The sequence below is a fragment of the Schistocerca americana genome, chromosome 2, assembly GCF_021461395.2.
Source record: "Schistocerca americana isolate TAMUIC-IGC-003095 chromosome 2, iqSchAmer2.1, whole genome shotgun sequence".
Classification (NCBI taxonomy): Eukaryota; Metazoa; Arthropoda; class Insecta; order Orthoptera; family Acrididae; genus Schistocerca; species Schistocerca americana.
In genome coordinates, this window is record NC_060120.1 from 1,007,842,200 (window position 1) to 1,007,864,096 (window position 21,897).

Genomic DNA, 21,897 nt, shown 5'->3' on the forward strand with positions numbered 1-21,897 from the left:
CATTTTTATGGAACAATGTCGTGTGACATATCGATTTAACGGGAATTATTCAGGAATTCAATGGACGGTGTGTTATTTGTCTGGCACATTAGAATGCTATATGATGCAGTGGGTGCAGCTTTTGTGTTGTATACTCTCAGGCTGTTCTTACGGATAGTAGATTTCTTTATCTCAAATGTTGCCTTCATTCCTCTTACTGCGCTGTCTTCAGTGTGCTTCATAAAGGTATGGCCTGTCACCTGCAGTGTAATTCCTACGTATTTGTGGCTTTTATCTATTTCCAGTTTTTTTCTGCAGATGAATTCATTGTTTGCCTGGGTTCCTCCTTTTTGGAATGTCATTCTTTCGTCTTATCCCTACTTACGGTAAGATAGTTTTCCTGGGACCGTCCTTCCATTCTGTCAACGGTTTCTTGCAAGGGCTCTCTTCTTTCTGATTGCAGGGTCATAACATCAACATACAGCCACATTCTCACCTCTTTAGATTCTATCCTTTAGATCATGTCATACAGAAGTGTGTTGAATATACATTTCCACTGCAATAATGGAAATGTAATGGTTAATTTATGTGGTGAAAGTATGTGATATTTCAGTTATATAATGCAGGATAAGATTTGTGTGCGAAGAAGCAAGTATTATTCAGTAATTAGAGAAAAAGCATTTCAAGATTACAGTAGCTCACTTACTTCTACACATGGTGAAAACTGATGCCATAGTGCAGTGTATTCAGATACTAGTGTTGCCAACTTCAGTGCTATTAAACACATGCCCAGTGAACAAGGTGTCTGGTGAAAGTGTAACTTCAGCTTGAGTGTAGCTTTTAATAAAGGAAATCATCAAGTTTATTACAATGTCTGTTAGTGCACTAGCACGAGCCGTAAGTCTAAACTCGGTTGAGAAAAACTTTAATATTTCATGTTATTTCACTGATGTCCAAGAGTGAAAACATCACCTTGTAAATAAGTCTTTAGGGCATTGTAAATAGTAATAGTATAGCAACGCTGAATTGTGCTTTTGAGAGTGTAGTATGAATAAGGGAAGTATGACAGTTGATTGGCAGACTTCAGATATAGAAGTGTAAGTTCTGGTTTCACTGGAGCCAGGGCTCCATCTCTAATATGCTATCGATTCTATCGGATTTTTGTAACAAGGATCGAGTCGTAGCTCTACAAACACTCGGAACTGACTTTGAGTCAGGAATGGATCTTCGGTTACGAATGCTATTTCGATTATAAGTTTGTTTGATGGCTGTGTGTTATTTCTGCGAAAAATCCACTTCCAAACTCAAGAATTATGTTTCTCCTACTTCTTCCTGGATTCTTGTCTCAATTCCAATGCCATAACCTTAATGACAACATCAATGTCTGTACGAATAGTATCAAATGACGCCATACTGAAAACAATGCCCCAGAATTTCGGCAAGAGAGTGTGGAAACGACAGCACACGACACCACTGCTGTGTTAGACGTGATGCGACTTGCTGTGGCGCCAGTTTTGTTACAAGTTAAAGCCGGCCCTTAGGCGCGGCTGTTGGTTTGAAATGCTTTTGCTGTGTGTCTGCAAAACTAACGTTTCAGTTTGCAAGTTTTCACAGTCGGTAAGTGGCTCAAAATGATCGCAGTTTCAGTTGATCTTCCGTAACATCTGCTCAAGTTAATCTTGAAACAAAATATTATTTACAAAAAATTTGGATGGCCTTCTGAAACAATTTCATTTTGTCGTCCATTTAATAAGGCGTTATTTATAAACTATTGATTTAACATGTGATATGTTTTGTATTCTAAAACATTTAGAAAATAAAGGTGAAGAAAAGTTTTTCTTTATATGGTCAGTAAGGCTAGATAAAATAGAACAGTTTATTAAGTTATTAATTAATTTTTGTAGCACTGTTAAAATATTTTTTATCAAAGATATTATTTACTTCGCTATTTCCCTATTTTTAACTTCACATCTAGTACATGAATGCATATTGACTAAAAATCAAAAGTACACCCTCACACTTGTAGATACAAATTCAGCATTCACAAAAAAATGAAATACGTTGCTCATTAGCAGTAACAGAATAATAGTATAACAGTTGCGACTAGTTTTAATCGTGCTGCTACAGATTTTTGTTAAGGAATAATAATAAAGAGTTTGCTCATTTGCCCTGCAGTCTACTTCGTTGTTTATTTGGTATAGGCCCTGATTTAACTGTTATAAAACATGAATGAAGTCATGTGACGAGGGCCTCTCGTCGGGTAGACCGCTGGCCTGGTGCAAGTCTTTCGATTTGACGCCACTTCGGCGACTTGCGCGTCTATGGGGATGAGATGATGATGATTAGGACAACGCAACACCCAGTCCCTGAGCGGTGAAAATCTCCGACCCAGCCGGGAATCGAACCCGGGCCCTTAGGATTGACGGTCTGCCGCGCTGACCACTTTTTTTTCTTTGCTTTTGTCGTTTTTATTATTATTATTATTATTATTATTAAGAGTCCATCCTTCTACCAACTTTTTTTTTACTTTTTTATGTTTTTGATGCCAAATCCTCATTTGTCTTACTTTTTGCGAGTGCTCGGCCACTTTTTCTTTTTTGAATCTTTTTATTTTATTTTATTTTTTCATTTTTTTAATGTCGGCTTCTTAATTTTTTCTGTAAGCTGGATGCCTAAATTACCTTAGCTAACATAAATGAGAATAAATATTTCTTCTTAATATTAATTAAAGGCAATGAATCTTCCTCTTGCTAATGGAAAGATAAGTATATTAAAAGAAACTGATACGTGAAGTCTCTCATCTTCATAAGGAAAACATAAAATCTTGCAACCCCTTGAAGAACGTTTTTTTAGAACTTAAAACTTCTCCGTGTATGGCATAAGATACTTAAAAAAAAATACAATACATAAAACTTGATGTCTAATTTCTTCATGAGGATATAGTCCTGTGCGTCTTGCCACGGACTTGATTTCTTTTCTGTAGTGTCTCGTGAAAGGATCGAAGACATTCCGGTTCCAGGTATCTGTAACCGTGCAAGGCTGACATCTCTGAATTCCGTACCAATCTTAATCTGTTATTGTTCTCTGTATAATTTTATCCCATGATTCTATTTAGGAAGCATGCGTAATTTTTTTTGTAGTCTTTTGTCCGCGTGAGGTGATGGTGCTGATTCGTTAGATACACCCAGTAATCTTCTTTGCTTTTATTTTCTGCCTTCAAGATATAGTGCACTGTGTGCCCTTTTAGCCAGTTAACGACAATTATTTTCTTATTAGGATATGGCACTGCGTCTGGAGTCAGAAAATCTGGGGCGGTGAAAACGGTTGGAGATGTTCTGTTAACGGTCGCTAATTTGTGCTTAACTATATGCCAAATGTCTCTTACTCTTTCACACACGAATCGGTGTTCTTCAGTGTCAAGAAGGTTGCAAGACGCGCACAAGGGCGAATTTGTGAGATGTATAGCATGCAATTTGGAGTTAGTTGATATTTTCCTGTTGACTGCATTATACCTAGTTGCTTTCACCTTAGAGGGTAAGTTCCGATCGTGGATATTTTTCCAAATTGCAGACCAGTCGTTGTTGGGGTATTTTCTTTCAATAATATTTCCTTCCTTAGCTTCCATCAAATACGTATAGATGTCCTTTACTCTCTTCAACTGCTGTTCTGAGAGCCTCGAGGAGATATAACTGTAATCAACGAGAAAAGTTTTCAGGTGACAAAGACCAGCTGGTATATGCTGCACGTCTATTGGCGGCTGCATGCTTGCTGGAGCAATTTCATTCAGCAAGTGGGCCGTTAAGCTGTCGGGCATCTGTTTCCATTGCTTGCACATTCGACACACATATAACTCTCGTGACCTGTAACTGACATCAACAAGGTTTAAACCTCCTTTTCTTGTTGGGAGTGTTAGTGTATTGAATTTCACTTTGAAAATATTGCCTTGGCATACAAAGCTTCCTATCGCGGATAAAATTCTTCTGACTGTTTCTAATGGCACCGGAAAAGCTTGGACAACATAGTTAAGTTTGGATGTTATATACACATTTACTAGTTTGATTTTCTGTATCTAGTCCAGTTGCCTCATACTGTTTCCTTGTACAGATGCTCGTATGCGTGCAAGTAGTTTTTTATAATTGACGGCAATAGTGTGTTGGATGTTGCTCCTAAATTCAATACCCAAACATTTCAATGTGGATACTTCCGTCAATTGTCCCCGATTTTGCATGGATATTCCTCTGCCTAGGTTCATGATGCCTGACTTCCTTTTATTTAGTTTGGCGCCAGAAGCAAGTTCATATGTGTGTACAATCTGAAGAGCTTTCGCCACTTCATCTTCATTTATAACCAGGACGCCCAAATCATCTGCGTGGGCGTTGCACACTATTTTCTTGACCACTCAGCTACTGGGGGCGGACGTTATAAAACATTATTTCACAGAAGTAGGAGTTACAGGAATAGCTGTAACAACCATCGTTTCTTGTTTCATCAATTAAATTCAGTGCCGCATGTGATATCTAAGGATTTCCACTAGGCCCTGTCTCTGCTGCCATGATTGCTTCATTTGGTAACCGTCGGTATTCTACTATATCTATTTCCAGTGTTTCTGTCAGTCTTGACTAATGTCTCCTTTTAAACTCTTAACCTCTACTTCTTTCAACTTACCCATGTCGTATCTCCTTAATTTCGTACCTTTTACAATTTCTTCAGTTTTAATCTACAGTTCATAGCCAATAAATTATGGTCAGTCTCCACATATGCCCCTCGAAAAGTCTAATGGTTCCAAATCTTTTTCCGAATTATCTGTCTTACAATTATACACGGTGGTCAGAAACAATCTGGAAAGCTTGTAAGGGCCCTGCAGGATAGCTTATGTTGAGAAATTTTTACGAAAAAATTCGATAGGTTGCGCTGTTGCATTAAAGTTAGCCGATCAGGCCGTTGCACTCGCAAATTCAAGCTGCCCGCCAGATAAAATTATCAATGGTCAATTGTTCTCATAGCGTAGATGACAACGCACGAGGCTGCTCAGCTTTTGGCTCACGTTTGATCCTTACTACTGTCGCATGTCCAATTTTTGTATCGCTTTCTTGTACCGTTTTAGGAGACGAAACAAAGTACACGTTTGGCGACACTGTCTCTGAGGGGCTATTTGAATCTGCGCGTGCGACGGTCTGATTGGCGAACTTCAATACTCATTAACTCAGAAAGGTGGCAGGGTGTCGAATTTTTTCTTATTAATTGTTTCTCCGCACAAGCTACTATGCAACACCGTTACAAATTTTTCTGACTGTTTCTGACCACCCCGTATAATCAACCTGAAACCATCCAGTTTCTAGGTCTCTTCCACATATTGAACCTTCTTTCATGATTTTTAAACTGTGTTTTAGGTATGATTAAATTATGCTCTGTGCTAAATTCTACCAAGCAGTTTTCATTTCTGTTTCATTCATTCTTCCCCTGGCTGTGTCCTCATGTAACTCTTTCTTCTCTTCCTTTTCGTAGTATCAGTTCAGTCACCCATAACAATTATATTTTCCTCTCCATTAACTATCTTAATAATTTCTTTTGTCTCATGATACATCCTTTCAATCTTCTCATTATCTGTTGAGCTAGTTTGCATATAAACTTGTACTGCTGTGGTGGGTGTTGGCTTCGTGTCTATCTTTGCTACGATAATGTGTTCGCTATGCTGTTCATGGTAGTTTGCCTGCATTCCTACTTTATTATCCATTATTAGACTTATTCCTGCATTTCGTATTGATAACGCTGATCAGAAATCCTATTTATCCTTGCATCAAACTTTACTAATTCCCACTGTATCTAACTTCACCCTGTCCTTTTCCCTATTTATATTTTTTAACCTGTCTACCCGATTAAAGCCTCTAACATTCCTTGGTCCAACATGTAGAATGTTTGTATTTTTTTCCCTGATGACGACATCCTGTTTAGAAGTCCCCACACGGAGATCCGAATGGGGGACTGTTTTTACTTCCGAAATATTGTACCTAAGAGGACGCAGTCACATCATTTAACCGTGCAGTAGAGTTGCAGGTCCTCGACGGGAAAACAAAGCCTGTAGTTTCCCACTGACTTCAGCCGTTCACAGTACCTGCACAGCAAGGCAATGTCGACTGGTACTGTAAGATCAGACAAGTCAATCACCCATACCTTGTGTTGCAAAACGAGTTAAGAATTGATTATCGTCCTTCACAATGAATCCTGATATGTTAGAAAAATATAGCAAACTGTCGGAAAATTTCACTCTGTTGCGCTTCTATCCAATGGAATATTTTATTTATTTATTTATTTACACGTCAAGTTCTGTAGGACCAAATTGAGGAGCAAATAATCTCCAAGGTCATGGAACGTGTCAGTAACGAAATTACAACTTAAAAGTAATAACAGATAAAAATAAAATGTTTATCAACCCAAAAAAAGTCACACTATAAGTTTAAGTAAACGCAGTCAAGAATACAACAAGAATGAGCTTAATTTTTCAAGGAAGTCCTCTACAGAATAGGAGTGACCCATGAGGAAACTCTTCAGTTTCGATTTGAAGGCTCGTGGATTACTGCTAAGAGTTTTGAATTCTTGTGGTAGCTTATTGAAAATGGATGCAGCAGTGTACTGCACACCTTTCCGTAAAAGAGTTAAGGAACCCCGATCCAAATGCAAGTTTTATTTCTGCTGAGTATTAACTGAGTGAAAGCTGCTTATTCTTGGGAATAAGCTGATATTTTAACAAGAAATGACAATAACGAATACATATATTGAGAGTCCAATGTCAAAATAACCAGACTAGTGAACAGGGATCGACAAGAGTTTGGTGAACTTACACCACTTATTGCCCAAACAACCCGTTTCCGAGCCAAAAATATCCTTTTAGAATGGGAAACGTTACCTCAAAATATAGTACCAAACGACATAAGCGAATGAAAATAAGCAACGTAGACTAATTTTCATGTCGAACGGTCTCTTACTTCAGATACCGTTCGAATAGTAAAAATGGCAGCATTAAGTCTTTGGAAAAGATCCAGAATGTGGGCTTTCCAAGACAGTTTACTATCTATCTGAACACCTAGAAATTTGAACTGTTCGGTTTCACTAATAATATGCCCATTCTTTGAAATTAAAACGTCAGCCTTCGTTGAATTATGTGTTAAAAACTATAAAAACTGAGTCTTACAGTGATTTGGGATTAGCTTATTTTCTACAAGCCATGAACTTAGGTCATGAACTGCAGTATTTGAAACCGAGCCAATGTTGCACGCAACTTCCTTTACTACCAAGCTAGTGTCATCAGCAAACAGAAATATTTTACTCGTAATATTATTTATATAAATAACGAACAGGAGTGGCCCCAACACTTATCCCTGGGGCACCCCATGCTTGACCGTACCTCACTCAGACCCCACATCACAGCCATTCTCAACACTGTGAATAATGACTTTTGCTGTCTGTTGCTAAAGTAAGAGGTGAACTAGTTGTCAGCTACTCCCTGTATTCCGTAATCGTCCAACCTCTGGAGCAATATTTTGTGATCAACACAATCAAACGCCTTAGTTAAATCAAAAAATATGCCTAGCGCTCGAAACCTTTTGTTTAACCCATCCTCTATCTCACAGAGAAAAGAGAATATAGCATTTTCAGTTGTTAAACGACTTCTAAAGCCGAACTGTACATTTGATAGCAAATTGTGTGATATAAAATGATCAATTATCCTTACATACATAGCCTTTTCGATAACTTTAGCAAACACTGATGACATAGAAATAGGTCTAATATTTTCTACATTATCCATTTCTCTCTTTTTATAAAACGGCCTTACCACTGAGTAGTCGATCAGGAAACTGACCATTCCTAAAGGAAAAATTACAAATATGGCTAAATACAGGACTAACATGTGCAGCACAGTTCTTTAATATTCTGATAGGCACTCCATCATATCCATCAGAGTCTTTAGTGACTTAATCATTGACTCAGTCTCCCCCTTTTCTGTATCACAGAGGAGAATTTTAGACGTCAGTCTCGGAAAGGCATTTGCCAAGAGACTTATATGATTTCCTGCAGAGTCTAAATTTTTATTTAATTCACCAGCGGTGCTCAGAAAAAAATTATTGTTAAATAGTGTACATATATCTGATTTATCAGTTACAGAAATATTTCTACTACGAACTGACTTTATATCGTCAACCTTGTGGTGCTGACCAGACACTTCCTTCGCAACTGACAACATGGTTTTAATTTCATCCTGTGAATTAGCTATTCTATGTATGTACCACATACTCTTTGACTTCCTATTAACATATTTAGGCACCTTACAGTACTGTTTGTACTGGGATACTGTAGCTTCATTGCGACTACCTCTTAAATTTGATATAATTCCTGCTTTGTTTTACATGATATCCTCATCCCAGTAGTCAGCCATCCAGGCTGCCTTTTACTGCCAGTGCCCCATTTAGAACGTTCTAATGGAAAACAACTCTCAAAGAGAGTGAGAAATGTGTTAAGGAAAGCAAGATATTTGTCATCAGCACTATAAACATCCTGCCACTCTTGTTCCTTGACGAAGTTTAAAAAACTCTCTATTGCTGTTGGATTAACTTTCCTACATAGTTTGTAATTATATGTGACATTTGTTTCAGTACAAAAGCCTTTTAGTGTTGAAATTTGTGCATCATGGTCTGAAAGGCCATTCACTCTTTTACCAACAGAATGCCCATCTAGTAATGAAGAATGAATAAAAATATTGTCTATGGCTATGCTACAGTTCCCCTACACCCTAGCTGGAAAAAACTCAGTCTGCATAGGTCATATGAATTTAGGAGATCTACCAACATTCTTTTCCTTGCAACATTATATACAAAATTAATATTGAAGTCAGCACATGTAACTAATTTCTGGTACTTCCTATAAAATGTATCAAGAACCCTCTCTAGCTTGAGCAGAAATGCTCTGAAGTCAGAGTTAGGGGACGTATAAACAACAAATTCAACTGCCCCGGCACAACATTCAGATATCTGTTCAGTGCAGTGCCGTGATACGTCTATGAACTCAAAGGGAATACTGCCTTCTGCGTACATCGGCACGCCCCCACTCCGCAAGGAACTCCTTGAAAAACAGCCACCTAATTTGTATCCTGGTAAAGGGAGCCTCTGAATTGTCAAATTATTTAAGTGGTGCTCCGATGTACCAATAATTTCAGAGTCAGCTTCTACAAGCAGTTCACTAACTTTATCTCTAATACCTCTTATATTTTGACGAAATATGCTAATTCATTCTCTGATTAGAAACATGACGTTCTCTGAAGGCGATCACTTAGTCAGAGGGACTTCCTTTGAAGCTGGTATACCTATCAGCTGACTTCAGTGTACAAAAGGTGCAGTTCTAACTCCAACTGCTACAGGAATTTTTCCATAAGTGATCCCACCACCACCCACTACACCGTCACCTAAAAGCTTTGTCAGCCTCCCCTTCCCATACCTACTGAGGTGCAGGCCATGCCTAGTAAAACCCGATCAATTGATGGACTCAACTGGCACCACTAAAATGTCTGAAATATCTGTCGTACATATACGTATGAAAGCAAGCCTAGGGGTGTCAGCTGTGTCTCTTCGACATAGACCAGCGGTTACTATAATGAACGGTTAACTACGAAGAAAATGAGGATTATACGATTGCAGGTCTTTACAGTTTTAATAACAGCTTTTTTGGGGCTGTGATCAAAGGTGCGTGTTTCTGCCAGACCTCTCGCCTCCTCCTGCCGGAGACATCATCAGGGACCAGAGAGATAGCAGATCCATTTTCTGATGTTAAATGCTTTAAAAAAAAGCAGTTGTAATTCACGCTTTACTCGCACAGCTACCTGAAAGAGCCGAACTGTTTGTTGTCGAGAAGTGACGTCACGCCGATTACCTTACTTTCAGTTGTTTGGTTAAGCGCGAGAGTAAAGTATAAATTACATTCGCTGTTTCAAAGTATTTAACTCGGAGAATCATCTGAAGTCACTCTAATGTCCCCTGAATCAAATCTGTGGAAACGTGGCGGCGTACTTTACTATCTTGCACTTACATTGCACATAGGAGCGATGTGATGAAGCCACTTCAAGAAGCCTTCGGTAAAGCATCGTCAGTGGAGACATCGAAACTTGTAGATGGCACTGAATTAATCAATTCTTCCTAAGAGTACTTATGCAGAAGTAATAGAACGATGGCTTTCAGTCTGACACGCTGGGTCGTTTTTATTTTAGCTTCCTGTGTCTATATTCTCCAATAAAAGTCACTGTCTCTAATATTTACTCGCTTCCGTTTTTTTGGTACTGTCGCAGTATTACATCCCCACATAACCCACGTCAAATTGTCTTTATGCCAGAATACTTAAAGCATCTGGATACATTCAGTCTGCGTTAGCACGAGGATTTGGCCATAGGAGCTATTAAAAAAGACGTCCGAAAACGTGTTGTGCGTTAAAATGGTCTAGTGCTTTAAGTTATATTTTATTTAACGCAACGTATCATTATAATTATTCTGCGTACCTCACTTGTAAAATAGTGACTACGTACATCTTCTACAAGCTGAGGTGCATATTTTAGTTCGCATGGTAGATCCGTCTCCAAAACAAACTCCCTGGTCGAAATAACCTACGTGTCCGTAAATATTTTACACTCAGTATATGTAGACGTAGAACAGTGCTGGGTACGTAAGAAGGTAATAATATAAGGGTATTACAAAGAAAAAAGATCGGAAACATATTGTAATATTGATGGCAAAACAGTCAAACTGTTTTATCCCAAACGTACATATAAAATTATCTTTTACTCACAGAAATTAATTACTGTTACAGAGTTTTAGTTTTAATCAGTGCATTAGTAGTATCCTGAAACGTAGAGGAGCCACTAGCTGATTCTTGACTGCCTTGAATTATTGTCCCTTCGAAAGGCAAAACATCCTCGTTGTGTTTATGCTTTCGAAACGGGAAAAAGAAAGTGTTGTACTACATTTTCTGGGACGTCACAGAGATTTTTCCCACGCCTATGATTTCCATTTCGCTGGCACCAACGCGCATTAGAGGCGCAGAGATCAGTACAGGTCTTTGCTAATCACATCTAACGAATGACACAGTTAAAACGAAATCACCGAATTTTCCTCACGTGTTGTTCCGTGTTGCGGGCCCACCACATTGCCTCCGTATTACTCGCTGTGAGGCACTTGTCGTGAGGTGACTCGATTACTCTGTAACACATCTGGAGAATGCAGAGTCATTGGCTATTCGTTCCCTAGTGCATGGCCACCAAAATCACCAGACTTGAATCCGTGTGTTTCTGGCTGTGGGGTTACCCGCAGGACAGGATTTATTAATGGGACACTAACACATGTTGGCGGTTGAAGATGAGCAGAGCGAGCGAGGTAGCTAACATCACATCTGAGCAACGTCTAGCGAGATTACAGGCAGTCGTGGATGCATGTGGCTGTCACTCTGGGCAACGTTTGCAGCCTGGAACGTAAACGTGCTATGCCATTAACAAATCGCAGCCCGGCAAGAAAAGCGGCACAAGTCGAAGTTCTTGTCACTGAAAAATACGTGTGAAGTGCCCCAACGTTCACGAGAAACATCACATCTCTATCTCACAATTTGTACACTTCTGGGCAGTTGTCTCAGTTTTGTTATGCGCTACTTCATGATTCGTCAAAGCAAGAGCAGTGTCACTTCAGCGTTCTTATCGGCAGGTTTGACGGGTCATTCAAGAAGAGTGGCACATTCTGAGTTGTGAAAGTTTTCATGTAAAAGGTATGTTGAATGTAATTTTTAATATCATTGCTTACCACTTTATCTGTGTTTATACGATATCTGTATCTTACATTACAATATGCTTCAGATATGCGTTCATGTATGAAGAAACACTGCTTTGACGATTACAGCTGTTGTAAATATTACTAAATGTCGTGCGTTGCAGCGTACATGGAAAAGTGGCAATTTCTGCTACAAGGAAAGTTCATACTGAATCGTATTTCTCGGCGAAATGTATTTCTACATTACATAAGCTCATTTGTTGTCTTTCTAAAATTGTACCTAATTGATGACGCTTGTTAAACTGTATTATTTGTTATAAACTACAATTTTGTATTTTTCTATTACAGCAATTTCAACTGGTATTTTATGTTTTTATTTTTAATTAAGAACTAATTTTGCTTGATGGAGGATAGAATGTAGAGCTTATATATAGCGAGCAGAAAAGTGGCAAAAGTATTAAATAAGAGGCCACAACAGAAACAAAAAAAGCTTTTAGAAAATCAAGAAAAATGACGCAACTTAAAGAATTAATTAATAATTACCTGATAACACCTCACATTCGAGGAGTACGGAACTACATGTCCATATTATGATAATTATAGACGATAATGGACTTTATTGCCAAAATCATCTACCTGAAATTTATAGAACGCTTATAGTACACTCATGGAAATGGAAAAAAGAACACATTGACACCGGTGTGTCAGACCCACCATACTTGCTCCGGACACTGCGAGAGGGCTGTACAAGCAATGATCACACGCACGGCACAGCGAACACACCAGGAACCGCGGTGTTGGCCGTCGAACGGCGCTAGCTGCGCAGCATTTGTGCACCGCCGCCGTCAGTGTCAGCCAGTTTGCCATGGCATACGGAGCTCCATCGCAGTCTTTAACACTGGTAGCATGCCGCGACAGCGTGGACGTGAACCGTATGTGCAGTTGACGGACTTTGAGCGAGGGCGTATAGTGGGCATGCGGGAGGCCGGGTGGACGTACCGCCGAATTGCTCAACACGTGGGGCGTAAGGTCTCCACAGTACATCGATGTTGTCGCCAGTGGTCGGCGGAAGGTGCACGTGCCCGTCGACCTGGGACCGGACCGCAGCGACGCACGGATGCACGCCAAGACCGTAGGATCCACGCAGTGCCGTAGGGGACCGCACCGCCACTTCCCAGCAAATTAGGGACACTGTTGCTCCTGGGGTATCGGCGAGGACCATTCGCAACCGTCTCCATGAAGCTGGGCTACGGTCCCGCACACCGTTAGGCCGTCTTCCGCTCACGCCCCAACATCGTGCAGCCCGCCTCCAGTGGTGTCCCGACAGGCGTGAATGGAGGGACGAATGGAGACGTGTCGTCTTCAGCGATGAGAGTCGCTTCTGCCTTGGTGCCAATGATGGTCGTATGCGTGTTTGGCGCCGTGCAGATGAGCGCCACAGTCAGGACTGCATACGACCGAGGCACACAGGGCCAACACCTGGCATCATGGTGTGGGGAGCGATCTCCTACACTGGCCGTACACCACTGGTGATCGTCGAGGGGACACTGAATAGTGCACGGTACATCCAAACCGTCATCGAACCCATCGTTCTACCATTCCTAGACCGGCAAGGGAACTTGCTGTTCCAAAAGGACAATGCACGTCCGCACGTATCCCGTGCCACCCAACGTGCTCTAGAAGGTGTAAGTCAACTACCCTGGCCAGGAAGATCTCCGGATCTGTCCCCCATTGAGCATGTTTGGGACTGGATGAAGCGTCGTCTCACGCAGTCTGCACGTCCAGCACGAACGCTGGTCCAACTGAGGCGCCAGGTGGAAATGGCATGGCAAGCCGTTCCACAGGACTACATCCAGCATCTCTACGATCGTCTCCATGGGAGAATAGCAGCCTGCATTGCTGCGAAAGGTGGATATACACTGTACTAGTGCCGACATTGTGCATGCTCTGTTGCCTGTGTCTATGTGCCTGTGGTTCTGTCAGTGTGATCATGTGATGTATCTGACCCCAGGAATGTGTCAATAAAGTTTCCCCTTCCTGGGACAATGAATTCACGGTGTTCTTATTTCAATTTCCAGGAGTGTATTTTAGTATACGTTTTATAGAATTCTTCAAGTCGATTTCTTTCAAGTACTGCAGTTTGAATTGTGTCGCTGTCCTTGCCGGGGTGCGAAATGTTACCTCTCTCATTTGGAAATTAAAATGTGGTTCTTTCAGTGGTTTATTCGTTATTTCTCTTCCATATGACCTTACAAATGTTTCCATTAAGTTTCGTTTCCTAGGATCACTAGTTTTTAATGGGGCCCCTGTAAAGAGAAAGTTTAATTATAACTGTGGTGACGGCACTCACGACTCCAGAGAGTACCGCACCACAATCAATAAACCGCGCTCGAAACACTTGTAGCGCAGCGGCTTTGTGGGTTGGCATTACGAACTAAACCGAGGTTTGCCAGAGCCACAGCTGCCAACCCGTCGGCATCACGTGTGTGGACAGCAATTAGTCAATGCCTCATTCAGTACTGGAGCACTGAGCTGCGGCGGACAATTCTCTTCAGTGCGCCGCGTCGGGTGCAGTCAGTCTCCAGTTGCCGCCGGGTCTACAAGCTACTGTGTTGGTCCATAGTCTCTGTGACTTAGGCTACGTAGGCATCGTAGGTCAGCTCAGGTCTCTACGTTGGCGTCACTCAGAGATACAGTGACAGGACTTTGAGCTTTTAGAGGACTTGTAGCAATTTCCAAGATCTAATTGTGCTGGACATTCCACAAAAAGAAGCAGCATCAGAGCATTTCTTCATATTTACTAAATATCATTTTATTACTAGCTGTTGGGAATGTTTCTGAATGAACATAACACACGCTGTCCTCCTGCATTCCCAACAATAACCGCGATTTATTTAAAGAAAATATGATTTCACATTCAGAATAAACATCCTGATGAACCGTTCAGAGATTTTTAACAAACATTTTATAACTGTTACTGAAAAGATGGGGTTGTCAGGTTCTGTAGATGCTACTATGGAATACTTCAGACCAGACATTTCAAGTAACTTCTATAATATGAATTTGACCCTCACTATCCCAGCGGAAATAATTTTCATCATAAAATCTTTAAAATAAATAACATCTAGTGGATATGATGAAATATCAACGAAGTTAATTAAAGAATGTGATTCTGAGTTAAGTAACATATTAAGCTATCTGTGTAACCAATCGTTTATCAGTGGAATATTTCCTGAATGGCTGAAATATGCTGAAGTGCAACCACTGTTTAAGAAGGGAGATAAAGAAATAGCATCAAATTTCCCACCAATTTAACTTTTGCCAACATTCTCAAAATTTTTAGAAAAAGTAATGTACAATCGGCTTTAAAACCATCTTATCTCAAATAACATACTGTCAAAGACGCAGTTCGAATTTTTAAAGGTTTCTGATATTGGGAAGGCTCTTACAGTGAAAATGTGCTTAATTCATTAGACAAAAGACTGCAGGCAACTGGTATATTTTGTGATCTGTCAAAGGAATTTGACTGTGTAAATCACAATATCCTTTTTAAGTAAATTAGAATATTATGGTCTAACAGGAAATGCTGCAAAATGGCTCAAACCTTATATCTCTGGCGGGAAACAAAGGGTGTTATTAGTAAAAAGACATGTATTAAGCTATCAGGCATCATCCAACTGGGAAATAATTACATGTGGGGTCCCACAAGGTTCCATTTTAGGGCCATTACTTTTTCTAGTGTATATCAATGACCTTTTCATCAGTAACATAAACAGATGCCAACTTCGTTTTGCTTCTCGATGATACAAATATTGCAATAAATAGCAAATCAAGTGTAGTCTTAGAAAGATCAGCTAATAAAATATTTTTGGACATTAATCACTGGTTCCTAGCCAATTATTTGTCACTAAAATTTGAAAAAACACACTACATTCAGTTCAGAACTTGTCTGTGGTGTCCCACGAGTATAACCCTAACATACGATGACAAGCAGATAGAAGAAGTGAACAGTGTTAAATTCTTGGGATTACAGCTTGATAATAAATTCAACTAGGAGGAGCACACCACAGAACTGCTGAAGCATCTTAACAAATCTCTATTTGCAATGCTGTGTCAGACATAGGAGATATAAAAATGAAAAAGCTGGCATACTAAGCTTACTTTCATTCCATAATGTCATATGGGATTATTTTTTGGGGTAATTCATCAAGCCAAGCTTGGAACATTAGCTTAGTTGTTTCTGTTGTAAATATTTGTCACGTATTATTGTTTTTCTGACGTATTCTGCATCCTGGAGGACCTTCTCACTACGGATCTATTGGAATGAAAGTAAATCTAATCTAATTGTAAAACGAAACTTATTGCAAAACAAAGAATGCTCCTTATACATCAATGTTCCAGTCTTAATTAACCAAAAACGAAAATTGTTTTTGAAATTTTATATAGTTAATTACAGTTATAATATTACATAACAGTTACAACACATTTAAAACTTTCAGTAGATGATATTCGAACAAGTTTAGAATGTTTAGGGTACACTTAGTTTGTAAGAACAGTATAATATAAACATTATGTATATATAGATCATTGTGAGAATCAAAAACAATAAAATTTATATTTAAGTACAACAAAGAACAGCGGCATAAAATGTTCCACTTTCATTAAAAGACTTTATTCCCTAAATTATTTCAGAAAACAGTCATTCCTTTTGCGGGTAAGTTGATACTTATTTCGCACTTGCAACACTTAACTGTATGGTTTAAAAGGGTATCGTGCTTCACTAAGACGTGTAGCCTATACACGTAAGAGAATCGCTTTGTACGGTATCATTCTACATGAGAGTAAGTTCACAAGGCACTTGGATTATTAGCACTGCCTTCGGTAAGACAGTAAACTGCATTTGACGGCTGCTGCCGGGACGTCGACGTGTGCACACTCTTACAGTCAGTACCTGTGGGTGAGGTACAGGTTCCTCAGCGGAATCCACTCCGACTTATCGCCGTAACTCCGTGGTTCTTGCATCTTTCGGCACGTGACATCCATAGCACCTCCTTGCTGAAAAAAAAAGAGAAAGAAAAAGTGTCAGGCAGTAGTGGTCAACCATTGACGGATACACGAGAGGATTTGAGATAAATGTGAATATTTGCGTGTGCACAAATTACGAGTGTGAAAAAATCGTAACTATTTAGTATCATAGCAGTTGAGAAAAGTCGTTCTTGTAGACCCATAACTTGTGTGAAAAAAAAACATGGGAGAGAGCACTGTTAGTGTTGTTTGTTTACTCGTGTTAGTTCTCGTTGAATTCGTGGTATTTGTGACTAGAAGACGGTCGCTTGTCAGGATTCGTTTATCGATAAACAAATGCACAATACAGCAACTTTAGTTGGTTTCGTGATGCCGTTGTTTAAATCGATAATAATGGTAAAATGTACTGTCTATACATCTGCTTGCGGAGTAGATAAATACACAGGGTGTTTCAAAAACTTTGTAAAGTACGAACTTTGGGGACAGGTTCCTTACAACAAAAAAAGGAAAAAAGTTCATATGAATGTATGTCCGAAAGCCCTTCGTTTTCTGACGTTTGACAGCTTTCCAGATACAACACAAAAACTTTATTATCTTTGCACCCGTTTGAGTCTATGTATTCTAGATGACCATGTGTTGCCAGAGAGACTTGTCTACATTCATCATTAGCCGGTCGTCAATGTGTCCGTTGCGTACATTTACTATAGGTGTGATTCAACTGAAAGTGCTCCGTTGAGATATGGCAGGATATTCGCGAACAGGCAGGCATAATTTTTACGTACGGCCGTGCGAATGGCAATGGAACCGGGGTTGCACAGCTGTATCAGACGCGTTTCCAAGCTGAAGACAGCTGATTCATCCAACCTTTGGTGCTGTGTATCGTCGCACTGACGAGACAGGTTCTGTAACAAAACTGACTGTTGGCCGAGGGAGCATACACGTTTCTCGTACGCTTGACTAGGAAAGCACGTTATATGGGCTGTCAAGAGGAGGCAGGTGTCAGCGCAAGAGAAATGGCGATGGCATGTCTAACATCACTGAGTACAGCACAGAGGACTCCTCACGAGCAACTCATGTACCAGAATCATCTTAAACGTCTGCAGGGCCTTACCTGCCCGTCGTCCACCACGGGAAAACTTTGGCCGATGATTTGTTGCACAAACAGCCAATCCGTAGTTTGTCTCTTCAGTTTGGTTTACAGACAAGGCAACGCTTGGGAGAGATTGAAAAACAAATTTCTACAGACAACAATGCTACACTACAAGTTAGACATCAGCATGAGTCTAGTGGCCTGGAACTGTAGGTGACAGATGTGCCTCTGCAAATAAGAAGAAACATGTGATTTATGCATAATGGAGCTCCAGCGTATTTATGTATCTACCATGAAGAATGGGTATGTAGAGGACGACCAGTTCCATGTCCTGCACGTTCTCTCGATCTCAGTCCTTAGGATTATTACCTGTAGGGGCACCTGACACAATTGGAGTATGCAGCAGTCCATCCAGATGCAGAAAACCATCGATGTGTCATGGATGCATGAAAGACTATTAGAAAACGTCAGGGAGTATTTGAAAGGAAGCGGCAGTACCTGATTCGACGAGACCATGCATGTTTAGAAACAAGGGAAGGACATTTCGAGCATGTATTTTGAGTTTACAGTGAGGTGACAACTTCTGCCTGGCATAGTGCAGGAACTCGACGTGACACGGATCCAACAATGCGCTGGAAATCCCCTGCAGAAATATTGAGCAATGCTGCCTCTATAGCCGTCCACAATTGCGAGATTGTTGTCGGTGCAAGATTTTGTACACGAACTGACCTCTCCATTACGTCCCATGAATGTTCGATTGGTATCATATGCGGCCAATCAATACGCTCTGTGAGGGCAAACAATGCGCTCGAATTGTCCAGAAAGTTCTTCAAACAAATCTAGAACAATTGTGGCCCAGTGACAAGGCGCATTGTCGTCCATAAAAATTCCATCGTTGTTTGGGAACTTGATATCCCTGAATCGTTGAAAGTGATCTCCAAACAGCTGAGCAGCCAGAGGATCCAGTCCATTTCATGTAAACAAAGCCCACACCACCAGCTTGCACAGTACCCTGTTGACAACTTGGATCCATGGCTTCGTGGGGTCTGGGTCACACACGAACCCTACCATCAGTTCTTACCAATTGAAATCGAGACTCATCTGACCAGGCCACTGCTTTGCATGCGTCTAGGGACCCAATGGTATAGTCACGCGCCCAGCAGAGGTATTGCAGTCGATGTCATGCTATTAGCAAAAGTTTTCACTTCGGTCGTCGGCTGCCATAATCCATTACCGCCAAATTACGCCACACTGTCCTAACGGATACCTTCGTCGTATGTTCCACATTGATTTCTGTGGTTATTTCACGCAGTTATACTTGTCTATTGGCACATACAACTCTACGCAAACGCCCCTGCTTTCGGTCGTTAAGTGAAGGCCGTCGGCAACTGCATTGTCAGTGGTGAGAGGTAATGTCTGAAATTTGCTATCCTTGGCACACTCTTGACATTGTGGATCGGGTAATATTGAATTCCCTAACGATTCACGAAATGGAATGTGCCATGCGTCTAGTTAAAACTATCATTCTGCGTTGAAAGTCTGTTAATAGCCATCGCGCGGTCATGATCATGTCGGGAACCACTCCACACGAATCACCGGGGAACAAATGACTGTCCCGACAATGCACTGACCTTTTATACCTTGTGTGCGTGATACTAACGCCATCTCTATATGTGCATACCGCTATCCCATGACTTTTTGACATTTCAGTATATGTGTTGTCGAGGTCCAATCATCTAGACTTTAAACTTTCATTAACTCCTCGGAAAAGAAGGATTTTAGGATTGGTGTTTATACAGGGTGATTTTTTTCCACCGTGTACAAGCTCTAGGGATTGATCGATGAGAGGATACGGAACAAAGAAGGTCTAATGAACTTAAATCTGGAAATGCATGGGTTCCATGCTAGAGACTATTTATTCAATCATACATTGTTGCAGAGACCGCGGTATGTGATGAAAATGGCGTCCATGTGCGTCAACACATTCGTGTATGCACATGTTTTCTCTCATACTTTCACATCGGCCAGGCTACGTCTTACCAGTGTCGAAGGCAGCATGAATACGCTGCTCCAGTATCTCCAGAGTAGTAGTAATTTTCATGTTCCACATGGTCGTCTGTTTTACTCTGTTCTGGTGGGCCAACTGCCTGGTGCTGGCACGACGGTCGTCTTCCATAGTATTAATCATATTTTTCTCCAAGTTTCGGGTACGTTCTTTTTGAGTTCCTGCTTCCTGAAACGATCCTGTCTCAGACAAACGGCGAAACACTGTGTTGTTGTCGGCGGTGATAGGTCTCCTGATACAACCTTGCTGCACGCCGACCGTTGCCATTTGCCTTTCCGCCATGTGGCTAACCTCCCGATTCGCATACGGAACCTTTGTGTACAACACTGTATCACATGCACTAGAAGGTGAGTCAGCAGGAGAAGAGAATCGGATACACCATTGCCAATTACTATGACAGGACAGTGCACTACGGCATAACGTATGAGAAACAGTACCACCCTCTAGGAGGAAACGAAGCATACTGTAAAAACCATGCATACTGTAACTGTGGCTGCATGGTACAGTGCGTATTAGACTGCAGTCTCTGTAGCAAAGTTTGACTGAATAAATGGTCTCTAGGATGGAAACCGTGCATTTTCTTACATAAGTTCATTAGACCTTTTCTGTTAAGGATCCTTGTACACAATGGAGAAAATCCTCCTGTGTATGCTTTTTTCCTTATTTTGTTGCATGGAACCTGTAGCAAAATCTGCAAAAGTGTTTTTGAAACTCCATATGTACATTGGTTTCTGGACCTAAGATTGTTTTGATTATTTACTTGTTTCATTTTACTCTGATCACCCGTTTGTTTTTGTACATGAATAATAGTGAAACACTGTTTACAGGGTGATTCACGAAGATACGCAAATATTTTAATATGATATTCTACAAGTAAAACTAAAGGAAAAAAGTTCATATAAACATAGGTCCGGAAATGCTTAGTTACAGAGTCTCGGCTAATAAGAGATTTTGCCTGAAATTTAGCAACTTCGCTAAAATGAACCCATCCCAAAACTGTACGAGGCTAAAGTAAAGCGCGATTTCCATTTATTTTGTTGTTATTGATCTGGTGAATCCAATAAAACGTGTCTCAGGCGTATATCAGCGTAGTTTTCCGGAACATCCAGAGACGCAAAGAACTAACTTCGTAAAATTTTTAACTTACTAACTACTAGGCCCAATTTGTTTTTTAAATTCCAGACAATTGCACAAAGTTTTCAACAGAAGTTGTAGAGAATTTAATTTTGGAAAAATGATGGTAATAACGGTAACTGTAACTGTATGAATGTGTCAGATAAACTGCTTTTATTAATACTATAGCATACGTGAATTTATGTCACAGAAAAAACAAAGCTCAGTATTAAGGAAGTTGTACAGTGTATAGTATACAATTTCACATTGCATTCACAATAAAAGTTCAGAAGTGTCTCCACTGAGTTCAGTCATTTAGCTGCACGTGTATGAACACATTTTGTTCCTCGTTTCAGATTCACGTATGCGGTATTCGTTAACTGTAGCCGTAGTATTACCATCAGATTTACCATAAATAAACACCACATCGGCGTATTCTTCTGTTCTAAATTTGAAAGGAGTCCCTATTTCATAAATAATCTACAAACTACAACAGTTACTGTGTGGTTTCATTTAAATACACTGTTGTTATTGTGTTCTTTTACTGAACAATACAGAAAACTAACTCGTTTCAAGGTTAGGAAACGACTGAAACAACTCAGTAACAGTTGCCAACAATGACATAAACGTTTCTACATTCTTAATGGAAGGTAACCAAATTTACTTGTGTAATAGTCTTTGCTTCTCTGGCTGTTGCGAAAAACTACCACAAATACATATCTGAGACATGTTTTATTAGATTAACCAGACGAATAACAACAAAATAAATGGAAATTGTGCCTTACTTTAACCTCGTTCAGTTTTGTGGTGGCTTCATATAAGCGAAGTTGCTA

General features: G+C 40.2%; 1 protein-coding gene across 1 annotated transcript in view; it reads right to left on the bottom strand.

Annotated features, from left to right (window-relative positions):
- Positions 1-16,715: 16,715 nt before the first annotated feature.
- The window catches only part of LOC124594621 (Down syndrome cell adhesion molecule homolog), a 184,111-nt gene continuing 178,929 nt past the window's right edge, over positions 16,716-21,897 (bottom strand). The window contains exon 14 of the mRNA XM_047132993.1: positions 16,716-16,826. Coding sequence (XP_046988949.1) covers positions 16,716-16,826 — 111 coding nt within the window. The remainder of the gene's footprint in view (positions 16,827-21,897) is intronic.